Source organism: Gnatocerus cornutus, chromosome 1 (genome assembly GCF_029298725.1).
Source record: "Gnatocerus cornutus isolate USDA-ARS CGAHR chromosome 1, icGnaCorn1.1, whole genome shotgun sequence".
In the NCBI taxonomy this organism is placed as follows: Eukaryota; Metazoa; Arthropoda; class Insecta; order Coleoptera; family Tenebrionidae; genus Gnatocerus; species Gnatocerus cornutus.
Window position 1 is genome coordinate 32,248,344 of NC_142233.1, and position 15,334 is coordinate 32,263,677.

A 15,334-nucleotide genomic window follows, 5' to 3' on the forward strand; every position below is an offset into this window, starting at 1 on the left:
TGCGTGTGAATTACGACTATGTTGAGATGTTGTTTATATTCATTTATTCATGTAAATAATGATGAACCAAGAGTATTATTAATAAATATAAACTAAATGTGATGACATTTATTTATTTACCTTTTTATCTTCGTTCTTGCACGTTTTCAAACAACAAGAGAAGTTGCGGACAACTCAAAGCATTATATAAAAACGATAAAAACTCCCAATTCTAATGCCCGATCTTTTCTTTACATATTTTGTTCTTAAACTTAGTTTTTGCTTTTTTTGACTTCAATTTTATATTCTATTTTTTTGGTTTCCTCTTTTTTATGGGTGAATTTTTAGTACGGTACAATTAATAGGTGTATTTATCTAGTTGGCTATTCATGTGTCATTCCATAAAATTTCTCAATTATCTGACGTTTAAACATTAAGTTCAGACTCACGGTAGAAAAGTGACGGTCTACTAAACCATCACGTATTTCTTAAAATACCCAAACTTTGATGGAGATAGATTTGAAATAATTCATAAAAAATCAACGAAATTTAGAATCAGAAAGGTCAGAAAACCGACTTCAGATTATTGTGAATTCATGGAAAAAGCCAGTTGTCAAGAGAGTTTATATTTTGTCCAGATCAGCATAAAACACATTATTCAGTAGATTATGCATCTTCATGATAATTTAAAACCTCATTTTTGTCGGCACCAAATTTAAAATGCAGTTCTGTGATTGGTCGTTCAACAGCATCATTTGTCCAATTGTCACCAAATTGTAGAAGCATGAGCAATCTTACTTGTTTTTGATATTTTTAGTGTAAATTAAACATTAAAAAAAATATTTTATAATTAAATTTTGCGATAACTAAAAAACTTGACAGTTGTTTGTGAAGCCAACTATTAATCAAAATTGACATGTAACCATTACAAGTATATAACTTATTCATTTCAAATCCTGCTGATTTCTAAAATTGCTCCTTTGTGAATCGGTAAATTCTCGGGAAAAATGTTGTATGGTGATTTGCAAAATAGTTATTTTTGTTACAAATGCCTAGAATACAGTTTTTACGGACTAATCGTTGCTAAAATGGCAGAAGAGTTAGTAAAATTTTTTTAGATACGTGTTACAAATAATATTTTTAGTTAAAGCGTCCGAAAAACACATTTAACCCTCTCATTAAGTACAAGGTGTTTATACATGTATCTAGCATCAAGGGTGGCTATGAAATGTCAAAAAAAATTGCCGCTCATTATAAATGTTTAAATTTAAATTTAAATTTTTCAACTGACATTTGTAGTTAAACTCAATCGTGGAGCAAAGTAAGTTTTAAGAAGAAAACTGTTCTAGTTGTGATTTGAAACCTGAAAATTAAAAACTTGGACACAAAACTGTAACTGAGACGTCATTCACGTAAGTAAAATAGTTCGTTCGCTATGAAAATAAAGCGGCAAAATAGTGCAGGCAGGGAAATCCAGAGCCATCTTTGATGCCAGAAAAATTAATAAACATCTTGTATGAGAAATTATTACAAAAAATTATTTATTATTTGGTGTAACCATAAAATTGGTTAAACATAATAAACACATAAAAAATGACGGTTTTTTGCATAAAACGCGGAACTCCTGAAAAAATATTGAAAACGCAAAGAAAATTGTGTTAGATTTATTTACAAATCTTATAATTTATTCATATTGATGTACTTAAATAACAACTCAAAGTACAACTTAATGTACCGTATGAGCAACAAAATTTTAGATAATAGGAGGCCATGAAAAACAAATGAATTTATCGTTGATTGTCTAAACTAAGCCGTCAAAATTTGACAGTTGTCGGCATGGCATCTTTGGATGGTGATTATTTTATTATGGTATGGATTGGTGTGCAGTTATTTGAAGAAATCGGGAGCGTGCATCGTAGCAATGGTTCTGGCAGAACAAGAAGTTCAAAAGGCCGAAGACATCAAACATTCAAGCACATATGATTGGGTATGACAACAAAAGCCGACATACGTTTCCAAAACAAAAATTTGTAAACAGCCATCCTTTATCTAAAGTTTTTTCGCTCATATGGTAGTTCAAATAAGATTGTTTAAAGTTGTACTGTAATGTTTTATTAGTTGTCATGGCAACTTTTTTGGGAATGAGTCCGAAAAGATCCATTTTAAAAACTTAAACAAGTTGGTAAAATAGCTATTTTTGGAAGCGTGTACTTAAAAATAGATAATTGCACATGTAAAATATGTTTTATAGAATTCCAACAACTTTAAGAAAACAAAATCTTAAAAAAGAGAAACAAAAAACTAAGAAATCCTAAAAAATTGTTCAAAGTCTCCTAGAAAATTTCACGGAAGCTTCAAACAGAGCAGTCCGAAAATAATCTTCGTACTTGAAAAACGACTAAATATCAAACAATTTTGAAAGAATTTTTCGCAGATATCTTCCAAAATCGATCTGTTTGTCTTCAGCTGCAAGTTTTTCCGTGAAAATCCAAAGTGATAAAATGGAGGAGGCGCCGCGCTAAACGTGCTCGCTATGTAGGCAACCAGAAATACCTCATCCTGTTCTACGCGCACGCTTGCAACCCCTTCTCAAGGTTGCAGCTGTCATCCCTAAAAGTCACCCCTAAAACGTCAAAACATGTCAATATAACCGCGTTTCCCCGCACATTTGCAATGAATTTTTAACTTGATTAGCAAATGGAAACCGCAAGTACAAGTACAACCCACCAAAATTGATTATGCGCATTAAGTTTGCACGTTTAATTGCATTCATTGTTGTGTTTGCTAACATTATTGTGATCTATTACAGTTTACGCTTGTTCATTTCTTTCGGGGGCTTCCAAGGCTACTACACCGCTCCAACGATTAAAACGACCACCACCAGAACCCCGACGAAGCATCTAAGTAAATCAGTGACGGTGATCATCCGCGAGTTTGAATCGTTTGAAAATGATGTCTCGGCTACTGTTCAGTCGTTTTTGAATGTGTTTCCGAATATTCAGGTGATAATTGTGTATGATAGTGTGCCGTATCCTCCTCTTGATATTATTTTACGAAATGGCAGTATTAAAAATGTAAAGACTGTTAATTTGACGCCGAGTTTGAAGGTTCCTTACTTTGATAGAAATCCAGTATTACAAATTAAAACCAAGTATGTGCTCTTCGTGCCAGATTCGACTCGAATTTCTTCCAGACAAAACCTCCAGTACATGATTGCAGAAATTGCTAAACAACCAGAAGGTATCATTGCTGTTCCTGCTTCCAATAAAAAAGATCTCGGATGCTTAAGACTCAACGTAAACATCCGAGAGTGGACCCTCAAGTACCACCAAGTCAAAGGAAGCTCTTGTGATGGAGTCACCGGCAAACACTTAGTTCTCATGGAGACGGCGCTATTGAAGAAGCTCCCAGACCCGTTCATCTTACCGTTTCCACACTCTCTGTACATTCAAACGGCGCCTTTATCTGTGAAGGTGAGCCCCCTTGCTACCAAACCCCATTACAATCTCTGTTTCAGGTGAACATTCTCAAGAGTCCCTCGTTCCAGGAAGGAAAACCCATTTTAAAGTCCCACCACGCCCAATGGAAGCAAAAGCAAATTACAATCGCGCGCCTAAAAAACCTCTACTCGCTCTTCCAACTAAAACAAGTCGTCAGAGAAACGGGGACCACCGAATGGTACGGCTGCACCCGCGAATCCTCGCGTTGTTTCGGCCCCATTGTGGACCTCATGCCCTCTTATCTCTTCGAGGGTAGATGGACGCCCCCTTGCTGTCTTTCCAACCTCCGGAAAACAGCTAAACACGTCTTCACAAGTCTCGATGAGGCGGGAATCCGTTATTGGCTTGAAGCCGGAAGTTTATTAGGCGCGATGCGTAGCGGCGACATTCTCCCGTGGGATCACGACGTCGATGTGGGATTCAACCGGGATGACTTACTAAGAAGTCCGTGGCTGGCCAAAGCGAAGGATAAACCTGTCGTTGATTCCAAGGGGTTCCTGTGGGAAAAGGCCACCGGTGGGAATTTCTATCGGGTTAATTATAGCAAGAGTAACAAGATGTATGTTAACTTGTTTCCTTTCTATTCGAAGAACGGGTCTATGGCCAAGGATTCCTGGTTCACTAGTCATAAGAATATGGAGTTTCCTGATAATTTCTTGCATCCTATGTCGAGTATTGAATTTATAGGGCGGCAGGTGCCCAGTCCTAATAATATTAGGGATTTTCTGGAGCTCAAGTTTGGGAAGGGGGCCATTGAGAACCCCGAATATCCCAATCCGAGCAGGCTTCCATTTCCGTGATAGCGGATTCTGTGATTTCGTTCTCCGTTTGTTGTACTGACTTTACTGGAAATCTTCTAAAAAAAATTCTTGGGATGAAATAAAGACAAGGAGTACCAACCTGACGCTTTCCAGTAACGCCAACAAATTAGCCCGTAGTAACTGAATGTCACTAGATAACTTAAGTTTGGTTCAAACTCTAAATGATCCCCTGTATATAACGTGAAAGTAACAATTAGCTGTGTATATAAGAGGTCGTCTTTACCAAAGAATCGTATTTTTCAAACTTGTTAAGCGTAATCAATATGAAGCTTACTTTACCTCTGAACGGATATTTTCACGTACCTTCTTAGTGGCTCATTTCTTCTGTTACTGTGCCAAATTGTTGTGTTAAGACTTGTTTAAATATTTATGTAGAACTTTATTCAATGTTAATAAAGTTTATAGATTAAAATTACGACTCAATCGACTCCGCCGTGTCCTCTGGAAGATCAAGATTTGCAGGTTCTCTCACCAACGATAAGAGTTTGTCTAGTTTCATACACTGCAACGTCCACTGATCTAAATGCTGTTGCTTCTTCGGCGCCTTGCACGGGATTCTTAAATTCGGCGAAAGTTTCAACGTGGAGACACACCCTCTGCAACACCACCATAAAACTACCCTCATGGTACTGATCATACCGTACTTATCGTCACCGACTATAATAATGGGCAACTTCGGATTGAACGTGATTCTCGTCAGTTTATTCCTCTTCCTGGAAACCACAGCTTGGACACAAATCGGTTTGTACTTATTCACATTGAGATCAAAGACGTAGACCTTTCCTTCGTTGGTAACCGCGGCGAAGACTGTGGAGGAGTAAGGCGCCCATTTTACATCACCAACACAAGCTCCGACATCGAAGACAAAAAGAGGCTCCCTGGAAACTAACGCGTGCATGGAACCCAACAGATTGGTACTTACAGTCGGTTGTCTTCCCAGATTTTCACTCTCCAGTCACCACTACAAGAGATGAAGATGTCGCTGTTGTACCTGTTGAAGTCGATTCGGTACACCGGCATGTGGTGCGCCTCGTACGTTAGAAGAAACATTGAGCTGTAAGCGGTGCTACACTTGTAAATAGAGCCTTCTTCGGTACCGACCAGGTAAATGAGAGGTTGCTTCGGATGGAACTTCACGCAGGAGGCGCAACCTTTCATTTTTAGTTTTGTTCCGTCCGGTCCGAAGACTTCGTCTTTTGACAGCATCAAGGTGATGATGGTGGTGACGGCTAACTCGTTTTGCATGAGGACCCAGTTGTTAATCTTACCGTCTTCTGACACCGAGTAGAAGTTCATTTCGCCGTCTGGTAGATCAGGGGCCCATTTAACCTACACGGGAATGGACACCATCTACAGTAGAATCTCTATTATCCGAACTAAGTGTTGCAGAGGTCATCCGGATAATAGAATGTATGGAAAAATATTGCAAAACTTAGATTATTATAAAAGTTAAACATGTAAATACAAATATTATACATATAAGTTTTTTTTAAAGATTTTGTAATTGTTGTTTGATAGGTACAATTTTTCTTCTTAATGGCGCCCAAATCTCGAATTCGCGCTATACCAATAAACTCTTTGACACGCATTTTTTTATTGGCATTAAAGTAATCTGAAGCGATAACAAAAAACCTTTCGCCACGTTTTGTTTTTAACCGATGATCCGGATAATCGAAGTTCTACTGTACTTACTTCTTCAGAGTCTTACCTCCCAGACTATCCCTCTGTGTTTGTTGGTGACGTTGTTACTGGCAAACGCGGGTTGTTTACACGTGGCTTGGATGTTGAAGACTTTAACACTGCCATCGTACAGTCCTACCACCACCATGTAAGGGTACTTAGGGTGGGTGTCTACGCACATGACCGCGGAATCAGTCATGCAGATGTACTCAGGGAATGAAGGGTTTTTTAGGGTGAACAAACAAACAGCGCCTTCCTCCAGAGGTTTCATGAAGTCGACTAAAAGAGTTAATAAGTGAAAGAAGTGAAGTCAAAGAGAAGTTTACGAAAGCCAAAGCACACCGCGAAGAGGTCATAGTAGTGGGGATTCCACTCAATATCCGTGACGGTGTTCTTCCTCGTTTTATCATACTGAAACTTCCATAGAGGAAGAAGAGTTCCTTCCTCTTCCCGGAACTCGTCGGACGGGTCCTCCCAGTACCTATAATCTTGTCAACACTTTTTATGACCAACTGAACAGTTAAACATGTTACACACCTTTAGCGATGTCGTCGAAGGTGTTCTGGTTCACCATCCTCTCCAACACCTTCCAGCCCTCGAAGACCCGCGCTTTCACCGCCTCACTCAAAAGCGTCTTCCCTGAAACTTTCTTCGAGCTTACAGCTGGTTGTCGCGACACCGGCGCCTTCTCCTTTTCCTTCCTCTCCCTTTCAAGTTCTTTTTCCAGTTGTTGTGCTTCGTAATCCTCTTGATACGCATCGTAGATTATCCACTGAAGAACATTGGCGGAGAAACTCCCCATTGGAGGCGGCGTGGTCTGAGTCTCCTGTACCCTCTGGGGATTATTGTACGTCAAAGCGGCCCTCTCACAGAAGTTAAACTGGTTGGTTAGCTTCTTCGGCTTTCCAGTAGCTTGTTGTTGTTCTTCCTCCTCGAGTTTTCCTTCGCCTTCACCCTCTCCTTCAGCTTCACCTTCCTCGTCTCCTCGCACACTTTCCTCCTCCATGACTTCATCCCCTTCAGGTTTCTCGCCTTCTTCGGCAATTGATGCCGCCTCAGGAGCGGCTTCTTCAGGTTCTTCAGTTTCGACTTTTTCAGTTTCAACAATGTCAGTGATCTCAAGAATCGCAGCTGAAATGGGTTGGTCAAGTAAAAAAAAAATCGCGGTGAAGAGCTTACGGTCTAGTCCTTGCTCCTCCACTTGTTGTTTCGCTTCTTCAGACTCTTTATGTAGCTGTGTGCCCAGACTTTCAAAGACTACGATCATGGAACTCGATGGAGGCACCAATTCAAATACTCCCAACGCGTGGTTAAATTCCACTAAATTCTCGGGGGCTAGAGGGTCATTCGTTACCAACTGACGCGCGAGGACGTCTCTAAGTTCCTAGAAAAAAAATATTAAGAGAGGATTTGGGGCGCAATGAGAAGTTTACGGCATCGGTTAACTCTAACTGGTCTTTTGGCTTCAAGAGTTGTTTCGATTTCTTCCATTCTTCCAAGTCGTCGAGTTCATTACGGCCCACACTCTGGCGAGTTTTTTTCTAAAATTTTCGGTAAAAAGAGGGGAGGATGGGGGTTGCTCTTACCAAGGCTTTGTTGTTTAGCACTTTTTTAATGGCGGCGGTTGGAGGCATCTTTACTGTCTTGAAAGAAGAAGAAATGTGTGATTTAACTTTACAATTGTCAGTTATTTACATGTTGTCATGGCAACGGATGGAGCTGTCAAGGGGGTGATTGGTTTCAGGTTAGAGAGCGAAATTTAAATTTGGTTTGGGATTTTATGTTATATTTAATGTCTCTACACTTTTTTTATGTTGGTAGCTCCGCCAGTTTTCGAATATTTTGACATTTCAGATCATGGCCTCCTCGATATGGACTTATTCTTTTAGATTAAGCGGCCTCTCGTAAGGTCACTAGATGAAATTTTATCTTTTACAAAAAGACAAATTTTCTGTCTAGTAACCTTATTAATCTGCGTAAACTAAGGCCATCTAGTGGCACAAATGTTAAACTATGCAAGATGCAATGTTGCTTGCCTAAAAATGCCGCTTTAAATATCATGTGAGCCACAAAATTTTTGTTTAGGGTAGGCCATAAAAGACACAGACAAACATAGAAGTCATGTCGGAGTAAAATTTTGTTTTTGATATAACGTCAATTTTTTGATAAAAATATGTAACATTACGAGGTGCAAATAAGAGAAAATGTATCGTGTGTCTCTCCAGAATCAATAATGTATTGAAAACTAATTGAAATTAAATCAAATGACAAATGTCAAACTAAATTTTGTCAAAGCCTACACCCTAAATAAAAATTTTGTGGATCACACGTTATTAATTTCCAATTTCATTAAGTAGGCACGTTTACCTATTGAATCAATAAAATTTGTTCAAAAATCAATGGATTTTGTTTTGTTTCCCTCACGTTAAAACTAAAGTTGAACTTCGAAACAAAAACCACAAATTATCGCTTTTTTTGAAAAAAAAAAAATTAACTAGAAATTCGTCTCAAAACACGAAATACAAAACCCATTTTATCCGCAGCTGCTGCAAAAATGATTCGAAAGACGTAGACGTAAATTTTATTAATTTAAAAAAAATGGTGAATGCGCCGGGACATTTTTTATCTTTCGTCCTGCAACATTTTATTCTTTTCTTTAATCAAGTATATGAATAATAATAATTTAATAATCTTTGGTGTCTATTCAATTGCAATGATTAAAAATGAGTTCACAGCAAAGCAGCAAAACAAAACTTAGGTGGCGCCCTCTGTTGATTTCACGCAAAAATGTATCGACTGTGTCCACAGCCTCCTAGATATTCTACCCAAATCTTTTATTCTTTCAGACTAGGCGGCCGTGTTTCAGATGTTCTAATCTCGAAATCATATCGACAATTGTCAATTTTGACATAGATGATTCGTAATTTCAAAGCTGACTGATATGGGTGCGTTTTGTTTAGTCACGTGGTAGTCACCCAAGGCTACCAACATAACTACCAAATTTCAGAGCCCCCTAGAATGTTAAAATTATTATTAAGTTTTATTAAATTAAAAATAAGTAAAAAAAAATAATTTGACAATTTACCAGAAGCATTATTACTAAATTAAAGTCATAACATTAAATTTCTTTGTAAAATTGAAAAAAAACTTTCTAAAAGTCCTTTTGTAATTCTCCAGGGTCGAGGATTCTCTAAAATCCAGTAGTATTCCCGAAATTTCTAAAACTAAGATTATCTACACGGTGATTTACGAGTAGTGTCTAATTTTTAGCTCATTTTTGTAATCAAAGTAAGTCACCCAATTTTAGCAAGGTCAAATTTGAATGTATCGCCCGGTATAAGATAATCAAAAAACGATACTTTTAGGGTGTAAAAGCTCAGAAATGCGCTGCATGATTGGATCCGCAAACACGCGGTATACACTTTAAAATGTCAGTGCAAACGTCCGAGATTTAAATGTCAAAACTTGATCTCCAGAAAGGTCAAGTTGATAACATCCCCCCGCTGATAAAAGCTGTCGTCGTTTTTCAAGAATTTCCGCTAATTCTTCCCCTCGCAAAAATCCTCCTCTTATCAGCCCGATAAGCGCAATTTGAACTCGGCCACGTAGCCGGCGTCAGAACCTTTCTATTGATTTTTCAGTAGCACCCTCAATACGCATCATGGCAGTAGTGTCACAGACTTTACCACATTTATACCTCCAACTAAGATAAAGCAACAATTCAGGGATCTTTTTTTTCTTCTCCGTGCCACAAAACCGCACTTTCACTCACCGACTGAAAAATGTGATCACAGTTTCCACGTCTTCGTAATTCAAGTGTGATGGAAGATAGTGGGATTGACAGTGGAGACCACAACGGGGACCCTTCGCTAAAACCGAGAGTATGACTGTCTTATCTTCATCCCAAAATATTAAGGGTTGCTTTTCAGGGTAGCGACTCTTCCAGCGCCGACAGTAGCAGGTCGCCCCCGCGATCCGCGCCGACGTCGCGTCAATTGCAGAGGAAATTAGAGGCTAGGATTGAACACGCGCGGAGGCTCCATCAGGAGTATCATGCCACTCCGGGGCTCATTCCGATACAGAGACTTCCAATTCCGGGGGCGAAGGACCATCAGCCATTGGTGCAGTGGGACACGGATGACAGGTTTGGATGTGATGGGGCTTGGTGGAGGTTATGCTCGTTTTTTTACAGTGAAGAAGACATAGTGAATTTTTTTCCGCTATCTAGAAAGGAGTCGAGAATTCACCAAGAGTTGACCGACACTTTTAGTATAGAAGAAATGAGCATATCAGGTGACGACGAAGAAGAGGAAGATTTGCATCTAGTTCCTCCACAAACGGTCTATAAAAAATTCGCTTGTTGTCCATTCTCATTCTGTGTCATAATGTAAAGAGGGCGCGCCGCGCGGTGGTTGAAATTCAGTATTATTGAAACATGACCATTTTCTGAATTCGTGCAATTGGTATGTGTGATAATTTAATTCTGTGTATTACGCATCTGTGTATGTAATAGAAATCTTGCTTTGGATTAGTACGATTTAATGGAAGATGCCCTTTATAACTTTTGATAGAAACATGTTACCTGGATTCTTTATACTTCAAAGTTTTTAATCTTGTATATAACAAACTTCTTAGACAGGTTGCATTATTTTTCTTAGGAAAGGAATACGGATGAAATTTTCTACTTGTTCGTCGTTGGGACTGAAATTATATACAGTTTGAATACTATATTACTCTCTGTTACAATATAGGGAAGCAGTATTTATTTCAATTAAAAAATAAAAAATCTTCAGCGTAGAAAAACTGTGTTCTTGTTGCGCCACCTTTCATTTATGTCAATTACTATCGATTTGTGGTAAAAACGTTGTATTTCATTCGCCCTGAGGTGCTTTGCGATACGCGCGGTTTTTGACTCCATTCTTACTTTTATGACTGTTGTTATAAAACGCGGTGTAGTGTAATCAATTTAATTTTGCGTTTTTTCTATTTTTTTTCTATTAAGTTTTCACTATTTACTATTTTTTTATCAAGGCCAGTTCCTCCAGGAAGAGGTGGTCTTACACTTTGCGTACAGAACGAATTATTATCGAACGCTCCCTCATGTATTTTTATCTACTTTGTTTGCTCATTTTTGTTTATTTTTTTCTCAATCATTCGATATAATAGAAGCAGGTAAAGCTAAAAACGAAATAAAACAATTGGCCTACGAATTTTTAATCCAGATAATTAAATTGTCAGGCGATGAAATGTTGTTGGGCTCCATTTGAAATAAATTGTGAACGACAGAGATTGAATTAAATGTAAAATCAGTTAAATGCGGCAATGAGGATTTTAAGTGGAAAATTCTGTCAGTTTTGTCTTTTATTTTATCAATTGCTTAATTTGTTAATTAATTAGTTAATGGCAACTCAGAATTTTTTATTAATTAATTAATAAATCTAACAATACTATATAATTAAATAAAGCTACTTATCAAAAATTTGTACTTAAGCATTTAAATCTTTTAGATTTTCGACTTTGTTTTTAGTTCTTTTTAAATATTTCTTTTTGGATTTAAAAACATGACAATCATTAAAATCTAAATATTTGATAACTGAAAGCCTACACCTGACAAAATTTAATTGAAACTTATTTCAAATTTACCAGCAAATTAACATTTGGAAACTTGAGAGTTAATAATTAAACCTGAAAGTAGACATTACAAAAGCCCAATTTTAATGATTAGAAAGTAGTTGGCTAAAACCTAGAAGGTTTTAACAAAGCTCCTAAAATCTGGTGACCAATATCAAAACAGTTTGATTTTGAAAATTAGAAACCTGAAACCTGAACTAAATAAAACATGAAAATCTAAACATTATTTTGAAAAAGAGGGTAAACTGAAATCTGGATAGTGGAACCTAAAGCTAAATGTCATGTCATAACAATTTGGTAAAAAACCGAAAAATAAAAACGCAACTGGACACAATAAACTAGGAAATGTTCCAAAGATCCAAGAAAATTGACATTTAGAAACCTAAAGCCAAATATAAAAATCTAACTGGTAACTATGTAGAAGCCTGAAACCTAAAAAAAATTAATAACACAAAAAAAAACAAAAAATAAAAGTAATTCTCAACAAGAAAAAGAATAAGAGAAAAAATTGATATTTAGAAACCTAGAAAACATAAAAATCTGACTAATAACTATGTAAAAGACTGAAACCTAATAAGATTTAAATAACACACGAAAAACTAAAAAATAAATGTATTTCTCAACAAAAAGAAATAAAAAAGAAGAAGAGAAGAAATCGACCTTAAAAATAGCCAAACATTAAAGTCTGACGGATAACTACGTAGAAACCTGAAACATTAACAGATTAACGTAACACATTAGAAACTAAAAAATTGAAATATTTCTCAAGAAGAAGAACAGAAGAAAAAAAGAAAAAAAAATGGACATTTAAAAACATGAAGCCAAATATAAAAGCCTAACTGGTGACCATGTAGAAGCCTAAAACCGGAAAAAAATTAAATAACGTATGAAAAACAAAAAATACTTTTATTTCTCCACAAAAAGAAAAAGAAGAATAACAGAAGAAATTGACATTTAAAAACCTGAAGCCAAATATTAAAATCTGAGTGATAAATATGTGAAAGGCTAAAACTTGAAAATATTGAAATACCACATAAGAAATTAAAAATTAGAAATATTTCTCAAGAATAAAAAGAGAAAGAGAAGAAAGATGAGAAGAAATTGACATTTAGAAACCTGAAACCAAATATAAAAGTCTGACTGATGACTGTGTAGAAACTAGAAACCTAAAAAAATTTAAATAACACAAAAAAAAACAAAAAATTTATTTTTCAAGAAAAAATATACAATAAATTGACATTTAGAAACCTGATATTCGTAAAAAATAAAGTTCAATTTCATGATTAGGAAGCTGAAACATAAAAGAATATTAAAACACTTTTGCAGATAATAAAATCTGCAACAAAATGACGTTTAACTTTTGTTTTGGTTATTGAGAATTTGAAAAATAAAGAAAACTAAACGACACCTGAAAAACTAGAGATTATTTCAACAGATTAGAAAAAATTGACATTCAGACACCTGAAGCCAATATCATAAATGTTTGACCTTGTCAACTAGAAACTTAATGTCTAAAAAATGCGGAACAATACAAAAAAAACTAAAAATTCTATGAAAGGTTGTGAAAAACGAACCCCACAGTTATTCAAACTTGACACTAAAAGTTCCGAATTTGATAACTAAAACTATGAAAATCACTTCAAACTTTATCGTTTGAGAGACCATCAGCAAATAAAGATTTAAAAGTCTGCATTCAAAATAAATAAGTAGAATCGATGGCCGAGCTCAGAAAAGTTTTGGAATTAAAAATGGTGGATGCGCCGGGCAGTTCCAGTATTTCCCGAACTTTGCTGCTTTAATTAAAGGTGTCTCTTTCATTTACTATTTATACCTAAGAGATTGTTTTCATTAACAGATTCGTCGCGTCGCGTTTCGAGCACTTGTCTCAAATTATTGTATTCAAAGTGTGTATCGATCATCGTGGAAACTCTTTGTGAATGAAAATGACATCTCTCGAATATGAATAAATTATCGAGTTTGTCTTTGAGCACTTTGGTTGGCGAGCCTTTTCTTCTTTTCTCGAATATTTGTGTCTACATACGGACCACTTAGTTTATGATAAGTGTTCGTACTTGAGCGTTAAGGGTGGACTTGTAATCGATTCAATCTTGACAGTTGCGCTTCTGCCCCCGTTCCCCTCCTCGCAATAGTGAATTTTTCTTGTGTTTCTGGCCTGATGGGGTTAATGAGGGAGGTGGCGAGACTGCAAAGGACACGATATGCGTTAAATGAAGATGTATGAAATTGTTTAACACATGATTGTGCGAGGAGCATGCGCGGGTGCAGCTGAACATCCTCGAGGACGGCAGTCAGCGGCGCAACGGGGTCGCACGAGGAACCCCCGCGTAATGTCCGGGAGTGAGCCAGCGGTGACCGCGGGGCGATGCTAGTCAGCTCAGACCTATGTCTGTCAGGAGCCTCCATCGCCGGGTGTCAGGACCCGGGGGATATGTGCAGCACTTCTACAACCAGTAAGTTGAGGCTACAGCTTCCTCATCATCGTGGATGTGCCTCACATCTGCCGTTATGTAATACTTGATACCTTTCGGCGCCGGTTGTTTGTCGCTTGTTTCAATTCATTCATTGCCCGATCATTAAGAATCTTAACATGACTATAAACAATCCCAAGGAATCGATATCGGAGGTCTAATAAATTTATGGAATTGTTCTTGTGTGGGAGTATTGAGCAACAAGGGCCTCACATTTACAACCTTTAGAAACCGAAATTCGCTCTGTAAAGTATTTGGTTGATTCGCAAATTTAATAACAACGTTGTATGACACGGCGTTTATTAGATTACATGATTCTAATGAAACTGCATTTCGCTGGAATGAAAACGCGACATGACTTGACACTTTCACAAAAATTTCATACTCATTTCCATCTGCTATAACAAGCCCATGATAATACTTTTATTAGTATCGATCAACGTAACCTGCTCTAATGAAGGTCAGTGAAACTTGTAATCCAACATCTAATGGAGTTTTGTACTGATCAATATACCTAGTCTTCGGTTTTGCGCTCTTTTTAGAATTTCGACAATGCTTGCTGAAAATTTGTTATGTCGCCGCATTTGAACCCGCTGCAAGAATCCCAAGCATTCAAAGCAGATGTCAGCACGCAAAACACGACTAACCGAAAAGGTTATCGCATTTTTGATCATTGTGAAGTTGGACAAGGAAAATAGTTTTTCAAAGAAGATGTTTCAGTAACTTGTTTTTTCAAAGTTGGCGAACTGTTTTACAAAAAGGCTCATCAATTGAATTATTTACCAAGTCGGCTGACACCTTGCGAACGTGTGTCTGAGCTTGACGGTTAAAGGGAATGACAGATACCAGTCTGAGAGACAGACAGTTTATTTTATTTCTTCTCCAAGGCCTAAATATTTTAAAATATTAACTGATAAATTTGAGACGTGGGAAGGTTTCAAATCTCTTGCCTCTAGAATTGGTCAGATCCCCAAGAATAAATTATTTGAGAAAGCAACTCAGGCGCACCCACCATTTTTACGACTGGCAATATCGCAAATCGCAGTCTTTGTGAAGTTGGTATTGAATCTTCTGTGGTTTCTTTTACCAATCTCAGGTACAAAATGTCGAAATTTTAGTTTCCATTTTATTTTCTTTAACAGTGGCCATTTTTACGGTTTAATTTTATACGAGATTCGTTTGCATTCTTTGACTTCTTCAAATATTCAGGTTTTAGATGCTTTAAAACTTTAGA

General features: G+C 37.0%; 4 protein-coding genes across 17 annotated transcripts in view; 3 read left to right on the forward strand and 1 right to left on the reverse strand.

Moving 5' to 3' along the window:
- The first annotated feature begins 2,559 nt into the window (after positions 1 to 2,559).
- LOC148181783 (ribitol 5-phosphate transferase FKRP) lies at positions 2,560 to 4,712 on the forward strand. The gene is made up of 2 exons (XM_088044762.1): positions 2,560 to 3,452; positions 3,497 to 4,712. The coding sequence occupies exons 1-2, from the start codon at positions 2,718 to 2,720 to the stop codon at positions 4,277 to 4,279; spliced, it is 1,518 nt and encodes a 505-aa protein (XP_087900888.1). The 5' UTR covers positions 2,560 to 2,717; the 3' UTR covers positions 4,280 to 4,712.
- Positions 4,713 to 7,679, reverse strand: LOC148181784 (dynein intermediate chain 2, ciliary). The gene is made up of 9 exons (XM_088044747.1): positions 7,567 to 7,679; positions 7,414 to 7,521; positions 7,160 to 7,364; positions 6,518 to 7,111; positions 6,307 to 6,468; positions 6,009 to 6,259; positions 5,223 to 5,629; positions 4,945 to 5,178; positions 4,713 to 4,896 (listed from the first exon to the last, which is right to left on the reverse strand). Exons 1-9 carry the CDS (start codon positions 7,612 to 7,614, stop codon positions 4,713 to 4,715), a joined length of 2,193 nt encoding a protein of 730 aa, XP_087900873.1. The 5' UTR covers positions 7,615 to 7,679.
- A 1,910-nt stretch (positions 7,680 to 9,589) lies between these two features.
- Positions 9,590 to 10,783, forward strand: LOC148181785 (uncharacterized). Its single transcript, XM_088040345.1, has 3 exons — positions 9,590 to 9,861; positions 9,910 to 10,124; positions 10,173 to 10,783. Exons 1-3 carry the CDS (start codon positions 9,802 to 9,804, stop codon positions 10,369 to 10,371), a joined length of 474 nt encoding a protein of 157 aa, XP_087896471.1. The 5' UTR covers positions 9,590 to 9,801; the 3' UTR covers positions 10,372 to 10,783.
- Positions 10,784 to 13,932: 3,149 nt separating this feature from the next.
- The window catches only part of Ih (hyperpolarization activated cyclic nucleotide gated potassium channel Ih), a 98,844-nt gene continuing 97,442 nt past the window's right edge, over positions 13,933 to 15,334 (forward strand). For all 14 annotated transcript variants that reach the window (XM_088040637.1, XM_088040649.1, XM_088040666.1 and 11 more), the window contains exon 1: positions 13,933 to 14,082. In XM_088040637.1, coding sequence (XP_087896763.1) covers positions 13,995 to 14,082 — 88 coding nt within the window. In that variant the 5' untranslated portion in view covers positions 13,933 to 13,994. The remainder of the gene's footprint in view (positions 14,083 to 15,334) is intronic.

Bases quoted from the DNA above. Each gene is read 5' to 3' on its own strand.
- LOC148181783 (XM_088044762.1), top strand. From the start codon at position 2,718: ATGCGCATTAAGTTTGCACGTTTAATTGCATTCATTGTTGTGTTTGCT. The intron at 3,453-3,496 runs GTGAGCCCCCTT...TCTCTGTTTCAG, and splicing joins CGGCGCCTTTATCTGTGAAG to GTGAACATTCTCAAGAGTCC.
- LOC148181784 (XM_088044747.1), bottom strand. From the start codon at position 7,614: ATGCCTCCAACCGCCGCCATTAAAAAAGTGCTAAACAACAAAGCCTTG. The intron at 7,522-7,566 runs GTAAGAGCAACC...CGAAAATTTTAG, and splicing joins TGCTAAACAACAAAGCCTTG to AAAAAAACTCGCCAGAGTGT. The intron at 5,179-5,222 runs GTAAGTACCAAT...GTTAGTTTCCAG, and splicing joins ATCTGGGAAGACAACCGACT to GGAGCCTCTTTTTGTCTTCG.
- LOC148181785 (XM_088040345.1), top strand. From the start codon at position 9,802: ATGGAAGATAGTGGGATTGACAGTGGAGACCACAACGGGGACCCTTCG. The intron at 9,862-9,909 runs GTATGACTGTCT...GTTGCTTTTCAG, and splicing joins ACCCTTCGCTAAAACCGAGA to GGTAGCGACTCTTCCAGCGC. The intron at 10,125-10,172 runs GTTTGGATGTGA...GTTTTTTTACAG, and splicing joins CAGTGGGACACGGATGACAG to TGAAGAAGACATAGTGAATT.